Raw genomic sequence first — 17,088 nt, 5'->3', positions numbered from 1 at the left:
GATCTTCTCATGGGCTCAGCTCCACTTACCTGCTCCCTCACCATAACCCTTAATTCCTTTACCATTCAAAAATGTATCTCTCCTTGCCTTAAAAATATTTAACGAGGTGGCCTCAACTGCTTCACTCGAAATTCCACAGATTCACGACCCTTTGGCTGAAGAAGTTCCTCCTCAACTCAGTCCTAAATCTGCTCCCCCTTATTTTGAGGCTACACCGTCTAGTTCTAGTTTGACCTACCAGTGTAAACAACCTCACTGCTTCTTTCTTATTTATTCCCTTCATAATTTTATCTGTATCTGTAAGATCCTCCGTCATTCTTCTAAATTCATGGCTACAATTTGAGTTTTGCACATGAGAAAACACTTTTCACTGTATTTTATGTATACATGACAATAAATTTAAATCTAAATATAAACCCACTCTCTACTACAGGGTCATTCTTGCACTTTTCTTTCTTTTTCCCCAGATCAAAGCTGCTGTGCAATTAATTCTGCAGTTGCTCCAAACAAAAGGCATTTCCCATTTAAGTGGTGCACTCTTGATTTAAGTAGCGCAGCTTGGCGTGAATTCATGCTTGTTGGGTGGTATCATGTAATGAGGTTACTGATGAATTGCATTAAATACTACAGCTAGCCTGTTGGACTTTTTTTTTCCTTTTTTAGCTATATCTCCACCTTCAAACATACTAGATCATGTAATCTTGGGATGTATGAACAATCAATTCAAAGTTTGATTCAAGATTGACATTTGACATGCGCAGGTATCTCCAAAATTCGGTTTGGCTTGACCTCTGTCACGACGTTTCTAGGTTCTGTTGATGGCACAGAACAAATTATCATGGATCTTGAAATATTGCAGTGTCTGGGAATCAGTCAGAGTTTAGAATTAAAATGCGTTTTCAATAGGTGGGAAGCGTCTGATGAACTGACGTTCTCATTATGTAATGACCCTGTCACAGCATAACGAGTCTCTCAATCCCCTTCCTTTTTCAACTAAAATTGCAGCAGGCTATACTTCCACCACAGTCTGCCTAACTCTGCAACCTACACCGGCTCTACAGCCCTCTGAGATGTTTGCACTCCTTTGATTGTTGTGCATCTCAATTTTAATTGCCCCATCATTGGTGGCTTCAGGCTCCAAGGCATTAACTATGAATTTTCGACCAATTTCTTTGTCCCTCTATCCCTTAAGATGCTTCTTAAAATCCGTCTTTTTAAGTAAGCTTCCGATCACCATCATAAACATTTTTGCGTGGCTCATTGTCAAATTCTGGTCTGCTCGGGAACACTAAATGTGCTGGATAATTACAAGGAGATGTAACTGCAATCTGAAGCCAGCTCTCAAAATGATCGGATGCTGAGAAATGAAATTCTGTGCCTACAGCGTCATGCAATCAAAGATTGTTAGCTTTAGTTCCTTCCTATTTATCAATGTCAGCACTGAAAGTGAGGTGGCTTTGCTTAAGCTAATATGTGAATATTGTCTAAGTGCTACAAGCCAGACACAGAATGTTTTCCAATCTGATTATTACTTCGTACTTTCTAACCATTACATCATTACCGTTTCAGCAACAAGAGCACTTAGCTGGGGAATTGGAAGGATTTTAGGCCATAAAGAATGGCTGATAAATTGAAGGCTGGATCAGGGAAAGACATCATATGAGTTAAGGAAATGGCATGGACATTTAATGCGCATTTTTTTATTTGTGTTCATGTACAAAAAATAATTACTCTAAATTGCATGGAATCAAATTTTGTAATGAAAATAAGGTACAAGAAGAAATCAGTATTTACAAATAAGTAATACTGGGGAAATTAACAGGACTAAAAGCAAACTTGTCTGGAACAAGCGCCCTGTACCCTGATGTTTTAAAACAAAAGGTAATTATTGCTTTTGTTTTTCTTCATTCAGCACCCCTTAGATTCTAATACGTTCTCTTTGGAATAGAGACAGAAAATTGTAGCTGTGGGTAAATTCAGTGGGAAAGTCTCCGAAATGCCAAGGAAAGTCTAATCACAGTTAAGGATAAATTTTAGTCTGGCACTGCTAAGAAACATGAGAGAGTAACAGCCTGTGATCAGAGAGGTGGGCAGCCTAAGTAAAAAGAAAAGAACGTGAGTAAATCACAGCAGAAGACTTTTGCTGTGGCATGCCAAGGCTCGAGATGTAGCCAAGGTCAGGAGGAGAGCTTCAGTGGGAATGCCAAGGCCCTTGAGCCATCTCTTGTGAATTTAATCTGTTTAGTCCAGAGACAAGTGAAGGATCATCTTCTGTGGAGATTTGTGGTGGTGGAAAATAAGCTGCAAGGAGTTACAGTGGAAAGGAGAAAGCTGCAAGGGAACAGTGCAAGAGACGCTACAGGACTGGGGCAGGCAAGAGGGAGAGATTTTAAAGGGGGTATTAGCAGTCGCAGGAAACCTATGAAGGAGAGACAACATTTTAAACCTATAAACAAAGGAAGATGAATATAATATGTAGACTAGCGGGAAAAATAGAAAAGCAGAATACTTTTCAGTCCCTTCTGTTAGAATATTAGTATTAAGTAGAACTTGGGTGTCCTTGCACGTGAACCACCAAAGCTAACATGCAGATACAACAAACAATTAGAAAGGTAAGGTTAGTCTTCATTACAAAGAGATTGAAATAGAGAGTAAAGACATTTTCTTACAATTATATACAGGTTATCTGTGAACCAATACCTACAGGACTGCATACATATTTGGTCTCCTTAACTGAGCAGCTGCTTTAGAGGGTCTGCAAAGTAGGAAAGCACGTGCCTAACACTTGGAAAGGATGAAGAGAAACATAAAATCGAAACGGGGATTGACAGGGCATATGCAGAAAGAATCTTTGTCCTAGTTGGGGAGCTTAGACCCAGGGGTGGCTATTTTGTACTGGGACGAAAGAAACATCTAAACTTGAAGATATGTAAATTCTGATTAATTCCTGAACTGAAAGCTATGGGTGTTAAGTTGTTCGGTATATTCACGACAGGGTTCAAGAAATATTGGGCACTAAAGGAATTAAAGGATGCAGGGATAATGTGGCCAGGTGATTGCGATTTGATTGAATGACAGAGCTAGTCCATACAGTCAAACAATCTATTAATGCCTGCTCCTTGTACTTACATTTTTGTGAAATTAAATATTGCTCCATCTATTTTAAATGACATTGCATGTTTTAAAAAAAGTCACAATTCCAAATATCTTATGTGGAGACAATAAGTTCCTGGGAATGAAAAGACCCTCTAGGACTATTAATAATTATCTGAGTCCAATGACTGCTCTAGTATCACTGTTAAATTAAGCTACTACATTTGTCTCTGGACATTGTTTACTTGTTCAAAAGAATGTGCAGAATTCTGTATTAGTAAATCCAACATTTTAATATATTCACTAACTGCAGCATATCCTCAGATCCTGATATTAAATTAAATAGATATGATGTATAGTTGAGCGTGAAATTTGTGATCAGCAAATAATTGATTTCTATAAACAAGCTTCCTTTAGACTTGTGTGGTTCAAACACTTTTGATGCGAGAACAGTGTTCTGCTATTGCACTGACCTTTGGGTATTTAATCGAAAGCTTTTTTAAAAAACATATTCTGTACACAAGTTGAAGATTACACATCACCAGCAAATGAAGCATTTAGGATATAGCTGGAGAAATGGCAAGTTGACATCTGAAGGTATATCTGAGCTCAATGATACATAGCAGTTTCATAACTTTTATTATCTGCATTCAAGTCTGATGATTATGCCTAATTTAAAAAAATCTGTAGCATATTCAGAAATGAATAAGTGTAGTTTTACAGTTTTAGGAGGTCAAGATGCATTCCATTAACCTTTGTTTTAAAGATAGCTGCTAATTTGATTAACAAAAACTAATAACTGAGTAGGTAGGTGAAAGAGTAAAAAATGCTTTTTCTTTGCTTGGGCTTTTGTTTTTGTTCCACTGTTCTTCACCACCGATAACCTTTTCAAAATTAAAGTAATCATTTCAACAATTGTATTCAATCGCAACATTAATATATTAGGATACTTAAGGCTACAACCATGTCCTGGCAGCATGATAATTCTGATCACCATATTCATAATTGAAACTGGCTGTGCAGTGTGTCATGATGCTGGGACTGCACTTTCATGCCATTGGCAACATCTCATTTTGCTTCACCCCACCACTTGCTACGAAGAATTGCCTTAGCTCAAATCACTTTGTGCTTCCCAGACTCCAGGACATTTATTCAAATCAGTAGAAATAATATTGTAATATCAATTCTATAAAAACAAGAAACATTAAAATGGAAACAGAATATCCTGATTCCATTCTCCAAACCTATTTCAAGTAAAGAATATCGCTGGGTTCAATTCTCTGTTAATAATTTCAAGGTGACCATCAAGTTTTATTTGAAGGAAATAAAGACTCTGTGTGGTCTGCATAATGGTTGCAATCAATCAATAGAAATATCATCCAAGAAAACACATTGCTCACATTTTACAAATGTACTTTATTAGTTAAGTGGCTGTTGAGAAGGAGATTTTATTAGTTTTAACACCAAAATGGTGGGCAATCAACACTCATCCATGATAAAGGGCCTCAAATTACCTCTGAAAAATGACTATAAATCACATATCTGCCATAAACTTTGAAGTCTGTTAACAAACCTATGGAGAACATATTGTAAAGTCAGCTGAAAGACAAACAAGAAATGATGTCAATGATGAAATGCTACAAGTTGTTCATCAGTAAATAACAGAATGTTGCAAAGGCCATGTTGGCTGATAAAGAATTCCTTTAATTATGGAGTTTCAGAATTGGACAAAACATATGCAAGCTATTTCAATGGCATGATGAATATTGAAAGTATGGAAAAAAGTTACTCAAATTAAGAAGAAAATCACAGACTGAAAGCGGGAGGAGTACTTCAAAATTACAAGTGGGCAGGTATTTATATACTTGATTTGCACGTACATACATAGAGAGCTCCTGATAAGAATTTTGCAAAGGAACTATGAGAATATGAAGGTTTATGAAATTCCAGCAGCAATTTCCATGAATGAAATCACTAGATTTCAAAACCATTATTTCCTTTGCGGTCAGAATTGGTGCATAATTGAAAAGGCCAAGTTCAACCAGTCATGATCTTGCATATTGTCAACCATTGACATAGCATTAAAAAGAAATGATGCACCTGCGTGAGAGAAATTGGTTAAATATGGAGAGAGCTGAGCAGGTTATAGGAGTGTATGGGTCTTATGTTAACAATATGCCACTTTCCTCCTATTTCTGCTCAATGTTGGATCCTTATTATAGCCAAAATCAGAAGGTCCCGAGAACCAGCTACCATGGGCCCAAAATTAGACATTGTAAATTTACCCGCAACCAGAGAAAAAAGGCCTGACAGAAAATTGGCCAAACTAAATTAAACAGCATGTCGAAGCAAATTATCACAGATGCTGGAATCAGTACTGAAAACAACAAATGCTGGAGATCACAACAGATCAGTCATCATCCATGGAGAAAGAGCAAGCTAATATTGAGTCCAGATGACTCTTCATTAGATCATTAATTAAACAGCAGTCAGCAGCTATCAGCTACAGAGAACAGTCAAAGAGGTCATAAAGGTTCAAGGGGAACCAGTTACAACCAGCTCAACATTGTACCTTGGAGAAATTTTGATCAGACATCCAGCCAGTGCCTGCGGACATGAACTTTAGGCCTCCCAGACAAAGCAACAGTGAAGGTTGGAAGAGAGGCAAACCCATGTCATAGAGGAAGGAGATTCCAATGGCCCAGCTCTAACATGTGGATCATTGCAGATAATATCCTCTCTCAGGTGGATAGAGCTAGATAGGTAGTAAATAATGGGGAATATGGGAATGTTCTTTTTTTTTCTAAGGAATATTTTGTTAATAAAATCGACTTGAACCATAAAATGTATGTCCCTTTGTCTGCCTCACCATCAAGAGCCCTTGGGTAAAGTGTTTTTGATAAGTAAACTGATCAATGTGCAAAACATGGACAACAGTCCTTAGGCTCCAATATCATACAACAAGTATAATGTTTAAACCGTAGCCAACAGAAAATCTGGGCTTTTGATTCTATCCAGCACAATGCAGTCCATTTAATCAGCATCCCATGCTCAGTATGCAGGACATCCCCATATCTGGATGGGATGCTTTTCGGAGGGTCAGTGCAGACTTGATCAGCCAAATGGCCTCTTTCTGCACTGTAGGGATTCTATGATTCTACGACTTAGAAGATCATGACAGTAGACTCTGGAAATAAATGGTTCAGTGTAGAAGATTGTGTTAAGTTTAACTGCCTAAATAAATAGAAGAGATAGTAGGAACTGCAGATGTTGGAGAATCTGAGATAACAGGGTATAGAGCTGGATGAACACTGCAGGCCAAGCAGCATCAGAGGAGCAAGAAATCTGACGTTTCAGGCCTAGACCCTTCTTCAGAAAATGAAGAAGGGTCTAGGCCCAAAACATCAGCTTTCTTGCTCCTCTGATGCTGCTTGGCCTGCTGCGTTCGTCCAGTTCTACACAATGTTACCTTAAATAAATTGCAGTAAGTTAAATACAAAAGGTGATCTTACCAATAGGCTACACTCAAAATTCTTCCAGGATTTTTTGGCAAGAAACCGGTTTCATTCCAGACCCACCACCATCCGTAATACCAGGATAAAATGAAATCATTCCACGTGTCAGACCAAGTAGGAGAATTCATCATTAACTTTAAATAATGTATTAACCATGTAAATCTATTATAATTAATTCTCATTCACAATTTTAAGATGCCTTCAATGTTTACTACAAATAGCAATTTGGAAGCAAGGCACACTCGGAACCGTAAATTTTTTGCTTTGCAACTGTTCTTTTATTGATATGCTTGCAGGATATCAACTTAAAACAACTGACCAAATGTGTCTGCGTCTTCACACCTACCATATTTTTTATTGCACAGGACACGGACCATAGTGGGTGTTGATATTGATAAGAACAAAAGTTGGTCAAATGCCAGAATTTTTATGGTATCTATACCAGCATAAAGAATAGAAGGTTTGTTAATGCAGCCTCTGATGGCAGACATATCAGGGATTCTCTCAAACAATTTTCAGTTTGCATGTTCCATTTTGAATTTAGTTAACAATCACTTTGATGTGAAATTCTAATATGCAAAATATTTCACTAACTTTCTTCCAGAATACAAAAGCAACAACTCTGTTTGAATCATGATCGTTGGTATGAACAGAACAAAGAAGTGTTTAAAAAAAATGCTAAGGACTTTCTGAGAACCTTTGAAGATTCATTAATATTAATAAAATAAATACTATATTCTTAAGTTATTGACAAAGGTTTAGATTGATTCTCAGAGTTGCAATCTTTATATAGATAAATGTATCAAAAGATTTAGAGAGTAAGCTGAAGGAAAACACACTGGGGGAGATATACAAAGTGACTAGAAGGAAGTGTAATTGGAAAAGAGGAGTAAGAAGTTTTGTTTCTGAAGTACTCTTGCAATCTCTCACGGTTAATACACTGGGTCTCACACAAATACCTTGCTTTAAACAATTCTTTTAATTTTACCCATTAATCCAGTCAATGGAAAAAGCACTAAACTGTGCTACATGATGGTAGTTTATAGTAAAATTGGCTGCACAGGAGGAACACAAAAGGGGCAGAAACTTCAACCTTAGTGCATGTGTAAAATAGGTGGCATTGGATCAGCTACCTATTGAACATTGTGCCTGATTTTTCTTATTGCTAAAAGGCAATGGAAACACAAATCCACGGAGAGCATAATTCATCCACTGAACACAAGTACTCTTTAAAGTCCGCAAGCAAAATTGAAAACAAAGAGATAGACAATGAGTTGTAATATGTCAGCCTACAAATTGGAGGCAGAAAAGTTTAAAGTCCAGTTTCTCAACATAGTCTTTATAAGTAGTGTACCACATCAAACTCTGTATGTGGTCTATTTAAAATTTCTACAAAAGAAGCTAGATAAACCTCTCCCAGTAAAAACAGTTGTTTTCTCCAGCAAGTGAAGGATGGGCACATATATTGTGTACTTCAATTCGAGTCACTTCCAGAAGTGCAGTTTTTGAGCATAATTGTTGGCATACAAGCTGTTTTGCAAATTGAGGTCCTCTTGAAAACTAAATTCATGTACTGTCTCATATTTACTATTTCCTGTGCAGTAAGACACCAGGAACACATCTTCTACAAATATAAACAGATCTCTAGCACTCAAAAACAAAATTAAAGGTAATAAGAATAATACAGTGCAGCACTGAACTAGCGCCAACAGTTCAGCAGATGGTAGCGTGTACATGACTGCAGTATATTGTTTGGGAATTTAAGATTTTATTCTTCGAAAGAATGGTAAATTAATCCTCCAATGAAGGTGGCAAGGGGGCGATGTTCATCCTGACATCATGAGTAACTGGATTAAAGGGTTCAGACAGGTGACTGACGCGTCATAGAATGGCAGCACCCAAAATACAATATATAAACTGAGGGGTCAGCTGGGGCAAGAAGACAGAGGCAAACAGACAGCAGGTCCAGGAGAACAAACCATCACTTTCTTAGAAGAAGACCAGGAGGTTCGAGAGAAGAGCAAAGATTTGTTACCAAAGACTGCAAGACAACAGGGATGAATACACCACCAATCCAAAAGGTAGGGGCCACGATGCCACTGTTTCTCAATTCTACACAACAGCTTCCAGATGAGTAAAGCCTTCTCAGCTGTGACCTGTCATATGGTTCCCTTCTTGGTCCAATTAAATAATGCATGGCACCTAAAGTGCCGCTTCTTAACAGACTTGATACACAAACTGAAAATCGCTTACAAATGCTCAACTACCTACATTGGATAACTGTGATCACAAACTCTCAAGATCAACAGGTTTCATTTACAAAAATCTTGAAAGGTTCTAGTGTTGATTCTGCAACACTACAGCATCATTTCTGGACACAGCATTAAATCCTCTCCCCCTGAAAAATTGAACTAATAACTTTTAGGTGACTCTAATGCACATATCTTCAAGCTTTCTGCATTCTCACTGGAAATATTGGTATCATTCTGTTCGGTTGCAAAAGAATGACAGTGGGAAGGAAGCAGATAGTATCAAGAAGAAAATTAATTCTATTTTGCTGCCAACTCTTCCAAAGAATTCAATTTCATAGTACAATACCTCAGGCAAAAACAATAGATTCCAATTCACTATCAGACTGAACACAGAAGATCAAATGAGACATAATAGGATTCCTCAAAACTTCTGAATTTACTGTAATCTATTAAGATTTAGCAAATATTCTCCATACAAGGTATTGTTTGCCAATTTCTTATAAAAGGTTTTGATGTTGACGCTACAACAGGATAGTGTCATTTATGAACAGAGTAATTAATTCTTTCACTTCAGAAATTATACCGTTAACTTTAGGATAACAATAGTGCCACATCTTCAACCATTCTTTCAACTGTTGAACCCTCATGGTTAGCCAAAATATTACCTATTGCAAGGAAGCACGGTTGAGAGTCAAGCTGTACTAACATCAACTACCTTGCAAGGGTTTCTGCTACCAAGTATAGATGTAGATAAAAGAACATTTTAAGAACAAAATTAATTAAGGTCAGGGCCATGACTTTCTTTAAACAGATACTTCACATGCTTCAAATATTTGTTGCAGGAAACTGTGAAAAGATCTGTTTTCTCTGTGGCAGCATACACCAAAAGTGGAATAAAATAAGCTATCATAACACTTGAGAACCACTGGCATCAGATCAGTATGATCAACAATTGTATCATAACTAAAGCTTAGATACGGTTCATACCAAAGTAAGGGAAGTGAGATATTTCAGTTGACAAAAGACAGTTGTAGACTTTGATAATAATCATTCAGTAAAGTGACTTAATACAGGAAATTGGGAACACCTAAAGTTACAGAATAAAGTGAAGTGAATCTTTCCATAATACTGTCCTGGGCATAGATTGATCCATCTTGCTAATCCCATTTAGATAGCTTGATCACGGCAGAAAATAATAGTAATGTTTTCTTGGATACCAAAGTCATAACGCAATATACTATGTAAATTTACTTCACTTTTTCCTTCTACGCTAATTGTGCTGTGATTGATCAATGAAAGATGATGCTAGACAAAAATTTCAAAGGTTGTATCACATTACAAGAATATATAATATTTCAACGATTTATATATGAAGCATTGTTTTCTTTACAACTCAGGCTCTTAAGGCAACAGCTTACCTGGTCTCGGATTCACCACCGATTGATGAGCAACCTTCCACTGTGAAGAGCGAGAAGTTAAAACTCTGCTTTAGAAAGGATACGTCCAGGGACGACTGGCTTCCTATTCACTAATGCAAAGGATAGTTCCGTTCGGAGAAAAACTACAGAGGATTTGATGATATGTTGTCCAAATCTGAGGGTCGCCATGTCACTCCAAGTTTTCTACAGATGAAAAGAAATAGAATGGGGAAAAATGTAAATCAGAAAGGCAAATGCTGTTTAGAATAGCAAGAAACTTACTAAGCTAGCCATATAAATATTGTGGGTACAAGAGCAGTTCAAAAGTTGGGAAATCTGTCATGAGCAACTCATCTTTTGACTCCCCAAAACCTAATGACTCTATAGGACTATCGACTTATCAGGAGTGTGATGAGACGCTCTCCACTCACTTGGATAAGCGCATCTCCAACATTCAAGAAGCTCCAAGTATTACAGGACAAAGCAGCTCTCTGATTTGCACTCCAATCACAATTTCAAATCCTCATTCTCTCCACTGCTATCGTAGTGGCAACAGTGTGTACCATTTACAAAGACTGATGGCAGCAACTCAACAAGATTCCTTCAATATCATCTTTCAATCCCATTATCTCTAACAGTGAGAAAGCCAAATGCAGCATATGCATGGGACACCACCACCTGAAAGCTCTCTTCCAAGTCCCACACCATGCTGAATTGGAACAGTCTTGACATTCCTTCACTGCTAGGTCAGGATCTTGGAACACTGTCAATGTACTTACTCAAGACAGATTGTATCATTTCCAAGCCAACAGCTCACTACCATATCAAAGATAATCAGAGAAGAGCAACAAAAAAAAACTACTACTTTAAAGTTTGCTTTGCTACGTTTTTTTATTGATGGTGCAATAATAACATGCTGCAATAATTTGTATGAAAATATTCAGGTAAATACTTGGAACAAAAACATCTTAATTTACTGTTTTGTCATTGTGAGAAAATTTGCTCTGTTTGCTACAGGTTCATATTTCAACTAATTGTTGACAAAAACAATCAATAAATCCCTTTCTCTGAGAAGGTAGAGGAATAATCAATTGAAGACTCTCACTGGAACAAGTGAATCTAGAATGTTCTGTTACTGTGATTAAAATAAAGTATATTGCCCCTTGGTGCACCAGATTGTCTAACATACTTATTTGAATATTACCTTAAAAACTTAAGAATCTGAAAAATGTACATAAAGTAATTCACTTGGTATATTACAGCGAAATAATGCTAATAACGTGACACTCACATTGTTTTGGAAATAAATCCTCGCTGCAAAAATACATTCAAGTAACAACAAATTTTTTTTATCAGTTTTCCATTCAAAAAACACTGTTTCTGAGCCATTTTTAAAATATGCAGTTTCTTGTACAAATTGAATCCAAGGAGGTATTTTACAATTGAGCTAATAATATTTAATAATTTGACAAAAAAAGTGATTTGAAATAAAATAAAATACATTTCCATTTATAAACAAATGCAATGCTCAAGAATCTGTTAATCGTTATCAATCTCCTGCACAGTGCTTTGTAATTTGACATTCGTTTGCAAGACAATTCACAGGTGTTTTATCACCCAGAAATTTGCAGGATTTCAACACAGCATATCTAAGGGCAGACTAGTGGAACAGGAGAAATGGGCAGGATTGCTATTAATGAAAAGGGTACTTCACACAAAAACCGCATTTCCCTTAATGCTAAATATTGACATCTGATATGTATGAGGAAACCTCTGATGAATTTCAATCAATTATTTCTTTTCTGAAAGGATTAAAACAGAACTAGACAGACATTAGAATCAGGTAGCCAAGATCTGCACATGATCTTGAAACAGTGATTGCTCTTTCAACTGCTTCCTCATTCATAAAATCATGAGCAAAATGCATTCAATAGCTCACAAGAACAGAACAAACAGAGGCAGGAGTGGATCATATGGGACAATAGTCTCCTCCTCTATTCAAACCAAAAGTCCATTTCAGCCTTAAATATATTCAACATGGAGCATTCACAAGTCTTCTGGTGCAATTTTCAGGCAAAATTAAATCCAGGTTACTAACAGTTCCTGGGAAATATAGTTTTAAACACAGCTCAATATACACACTGCCTCTATCTGAGATATAGGCAAGAAAACTGTTGAGATTTCAAATATCTAAGGACAGCTGCTGAGACCTATCTTCCATCTGTGAATGCTTGTCCTCTTCTTTCATATCGCTGCTCTTTCTCTTCCTCCAACTGCAATCCAAGGAGGAAGGTAATCAGAACTCTTTAGAACTTCTTATGCAGGAGCAACCCATCTACTTCACCAAACTTAACCCATTCTGGACATCATGAAACTCAGGCAGAGAAATCAGTCAGCAACTAACCTCAAAACAATGGATCCTTTTAAAGAGCGCTGGTGGGATTATGGATCAGCATTCACACCATGCCACCAAGCCCTACCACCATATGTATTCAAACACTTCTGAAAAAGCATATGATCCCATTAATCAAAAGGACCCAGCTGAGCCTTCTTCAGTCTCAGGCTCCTGAGAATTCCCAGTCTCACAACTGAGGAATCTGTTGACTTTTTTTTATTCACTCTTGGAAACAAGGACATTGCTGGCTGGCCAGGAATTATTGTCTGTCCCTAGTTGCCTTGAGAAGATGGTTGTGAGCTGCTTTCTTGAACTGCTGCAGGCTATACGATGCTACACGATGACCAACAATTCCCTTAGGGAGGGAATTCCAGGATTTTGACCCAGTGACAGTGAAGCCTGACTGACTTGGAGGGGTAATTGCATGTGGTTATGGTCCCATGAATCACCTGCCTTTGTCCTTCTAGATGGAAGTGTTCATGGCTTTGGAAGGTGCTGCCTAAGGATTTTTGGGAAATTTTTGTGATGCATATTGCAGATAGTAAATACTGCTGCTACTGTGTGTCTGTGTTGGAGGGACAGGATGCTTGTAGATGTGGAGCCACTCTAGTGCATCGCATTATCCCAGATGGAATAAAACTTCTTGACTGCTGTTGGAGCTGTAACATCTGAAATAACTCCACAAAACCTGGTATCCAGTTTGCAAGTCACCCTTTATTTACAGGTGGAAAGTCCTTGACACTGGTCTAGCTTCCTTAGAGTCAACATCCAGAGTGTCAGAATGTCTGACGCTCCACTTTTTAATCTGTCAGCCAGGACTCCCCAATTGGACCAGATTAACAGCCTCAAACAGACAACTTCTATGAGGTCCACCTGGCTGACCTCATTTTTGTCAATACATCCCTCTCCCTCTGAAGCCAAGGACATAGGCTGGTTCTTTATCCTGTATTGCATCCCACAGTGTTTTAGCACTGGGTCAGGTTCTTCCAACTCTCTGCTAGTTACAGGCAGCATGTAATACACATGAGCTCACCCCCTACACTGGGAGAATCTTGAGACAAAGTCACACTCTTCTTCTGGTGGTAAAGGCCTCAATGCAGCGAGGTCCACTATTTCCAACTCAGATTCTGAGGTATTTTCAATGATTGACAAAAAGGGAGAACCTATGAGTTTCTATACTTTTCCAACTGTTCCAAAGATTTGTTCCTGCATCATTGGCGTGTTTGGGGCTTTTGTATGATCCATCTGTTTCTTCAGGACCGTCACTTTTACCCAAACCTTGTTTATCACCGGTTGTCTCCTTGTGTCAACCAAGCCTCTTACCCAAGGAGGGCAATTTCTGTGGAGAACATTTTCCCCTGTGGCACACTCTCTCGCTTGGCAGAATATGACATCGGGCACTAGCTTTCTGGATGCCATTTCATCCTCCCCGCCTCACCAAATCTGGGAAGATCAGACTTAACTCAGTGCACTGGACTTCGAACCATTAGCAACTCTATTGGATCTATCCATGTAGTTGCACGAGGGGTGGTCCCACAATCAAATAGGAACTGAGGCAGCTTGACATCCTGTAAAGTTGAAGGCTGTTTGTTCAAGCCTGCTTTCAAAGTTTGCACTGCTCTTTCTGCTAGACGATTGGATGATAGATGGTATAGAGCTCTCCTTATATGTCGAATCCTACTCAACTGTTGGAAATACTCAAATTCCCTGCTAGCAAACAATGTTGTCTGTGTTGTTATCAAAATTAATCTTTGACCAACATTTCCAGGAGTTTATATGTTGCAAAAGTTGCACAGTTTTTGGTCATCGTCTCTGCGTTTGACAAATAACCTCTATGCAAATTCAATCACTTTGAGTAGGCCTCTACAATGACAAAGAACATTGAGGCCATGAAAGGACCTGCATTAAAAACTCTGCCAAAGGCCTGCAACACTTAGTATTCCAGTTGATATTATCACTGGAGAAATCAAACCCCAGACTGAAATCTGGTTTAATTGATTGTATTGTGTTTTTCTTTTTAACAAGGCTGCCTCTCACTGAAACATAAGTCGATTTGGGTTTAACAATAAAACAGAAATTTAATTTACAAAAAAAAAATTAAAATAGAATAGAGCTTTGCAGGACTCACACCAGAAAGAAGTTCCCTCTCTATCACCACTATCAGCTTAATTTAATGGTAACTTCAACTAGAGAATCTAATAGCCTCTTCCTGGAACTTTCATTGACTCATGTTTAAAATTTCTCAGCTTCAAATAACCACCTCAGGTTTTCACCCAAACATTTTTGGTCTGAAACTATTATGAAGTTCTTTACTGTGAGATAATCTTATACTTTTTGAACAAATCTAAACTATCCTCCTGCTTTCTCTGGAACAACTGCTTTACATATTCAACTAAATTTGTGTAACACCACCAGATTGAAAACAAAACTGAAAGATTTGTTCATCCAGCTCCAGACCTCGTTATCTCAGATTCTCCAGCATCAACAGTTCCTGTTATCTCTGAAAGATTTCTCTCTAAGCTTTCCTTCAAAGTTTCTGTCTTAGCTTAAAATAAACCAAGTCAAGAATCTTCCATCAGAAATTCTAATGTACCTCTGTGTAAATTTAGTTGTTTAAACTCTCTCAAAGAAAATAAAAACCGATTACTTCTGGTTCCAACCTCTGTCGTGTTCTTTTAAGAGAAATCACCATGGCTACAAAGTTGTTACTTAATCATTAAACCCTTCAGATACACAGAAAACCCATAAGCGACAAATCACACACCTTAGATCATAAGCTGTATAAGGGTTTGAAGTTGTTTTCCTCTCAATTTGAAATGTAAGTGTTTAACAAATGCTAAATATAGAAAGTTGCCTTTCTTGAGTGATAGGCATGGTTGTCACAGGGGCCAGAATTTCAGTAATTCTCCTGCACTTATAGTTCCCTACCGTTCTGTGCAACATTGCTTATCCTGCTTACATCAGAATAAGGTTTAAAGGTCCATATGCAGACAGCTAACCCCTTCTTGTCCAAGTTCTCACCTATCCTACTGAGGACTGTGGGAATCTACCATTTCTGCGCAATATGCCTGCTGCATTGCTCTCCTATTCTTCACCAGAACTGTCATGGAGCAGATGATAAACCTCCTAAGAATGAGGTTCTGATGCTTGGGCCATTATTTTTGGAAGCAAGAGGTTTCGGGTATAGTCCAATAGAGTGAGCCATGTAACTCTTGCATGCTGTGCTTTGCATAAATACAGCAGACAAAGAAAGAACGTGATGAATGAATGCTGAAGAGCTGAGAGCAGCAGTCTTCATGAGGATAAATACAAGAACATTGAGCAGGAGGAACATCAACTTCACAAGAAAGTGCAGCACAACATTGGATCATAGAGCCAGACAGGATTCAATTGACTCCTGCTTGCAAAAGACTTGAGTTGGGTGAAATCATCATTTATTAACTGTAAATTTGTCATGGCTTGAAAGGTTAACAACCCCAGTTTAGTCTGAAAGCAAGTGCAGATATTTTTTGTTTGTCCTTTCTTCATTTTTCCTGCTTTTTGAATAAAAGTTAACTTCGACGGCAGTTTGAGGACTATACACCCTATGCCGTTCCCACATTCAACAATGACACTGATTAGGGAAGGAGTAGCACTCCTTCAGATAGAATTGTAACGATGACATGTCATGAAAGGAGGATAGCTCAGACAGATAAAAACCAAAAGAACTGTGGGTGCTGTAAATCAGGAACAAAAACAAAGTTGCTGGAAAAGCGTGCTGAGGAAGGGTCACCGAACCCGAAACATGAACTCTATTTCCTCCTTCACAAATGCTGCCAGATCTGCTGAGCTTTTCCAGCAACTTTGTTTTTGTAGCTCAGACAGATGTTTATTTAAAGTGCCAATATATTGACAAATGTGTTATTCAACGTACAATGAAGTGTCACTTGTGCCATCTATGTATCTTCAGAAACTTTTCTCTCTCATTTCCCTCCCATTATGTTTACAATAAAGATCTACTCTGCTGGCGTTGTTTGACCTGATACATAGCTGGGCTTTTAAAATGTTACCAGCAACTGGAGATCAATGTCCTGGCAGCTGTGAGCATAAGATTGTACAAGAGCAGCACTGTTGAAGCATTGCGCAAACTAAAGGAATGAAAATTTGAATGAGTTAACTTGCTGTGGTTCAGGGAGGGAAACCCTCCATTAAAGCGCCTGAACTTAACACTTAGCCAGTATTTGGTAAAATTAAGCCATTTATCCACCCCATTCTGGGTCTATGACAAACACCTTTTTTCTTAGACGTGTGACACCATTTAACTGTCATTTTTAATTGCATTCTCCTCATTCCTCTCGTCAGCTCATAGTGGTATAATGACATACATTTTTCATGAAGGAAAACAAAAGGGGAATACAGTTTCCATTTATATGTAT

General features: G+C 37.9%; 1 protein-coding gene across 8 annotated transcripts in view; it reads right to left on the bottom strand.

Annotated features, from left to right (window-relative positions):
* The window catches only part of fhit (fragile histidine triad diadenosine triphosphatase), a 985,246-nt gene that overhangs the window by 710,288 nt on the left and 257,870 nt on the right, over positions 1 to 17,088 (bottom strand). For all 8 annotated transcript variants that reach the window (XM_059649946.1, XM_048547336.2, XM_059649947.1 and 5 more), the window contains one exon: positions 10,362 to 10,482. In XM_059649946.1, coding sequence (XP_059505929.1) covers positions 10,362 to 10,467 — 106 coding nt within the window. In that variant the 5' untranslated portion in view covers positions 10,468 to 10,482. The remainder of the gene's footprint in view (positions 1 to 10,361; positions 10,483 to 17,088) is intronic.

This window comes from Stegostoma tigrinum, chromosome 11 (assembly GCF_030684315.1).
Source record: "Stegostoma tigrinum isolate sSteTig4 chromosome 11, sSteTig4.hap1, whole genome shotgun sequence".
Lineage (NCBI taxonomy): Eukaryota > Metazoa > Chordata > Chondrichthyes > Orectolobiformes > Stegostomatidae > Stegostoma > Stegostoma tigrinum.
This window is presented reverse-complemented; position numbering and strand designations above follow the sequence as displayed.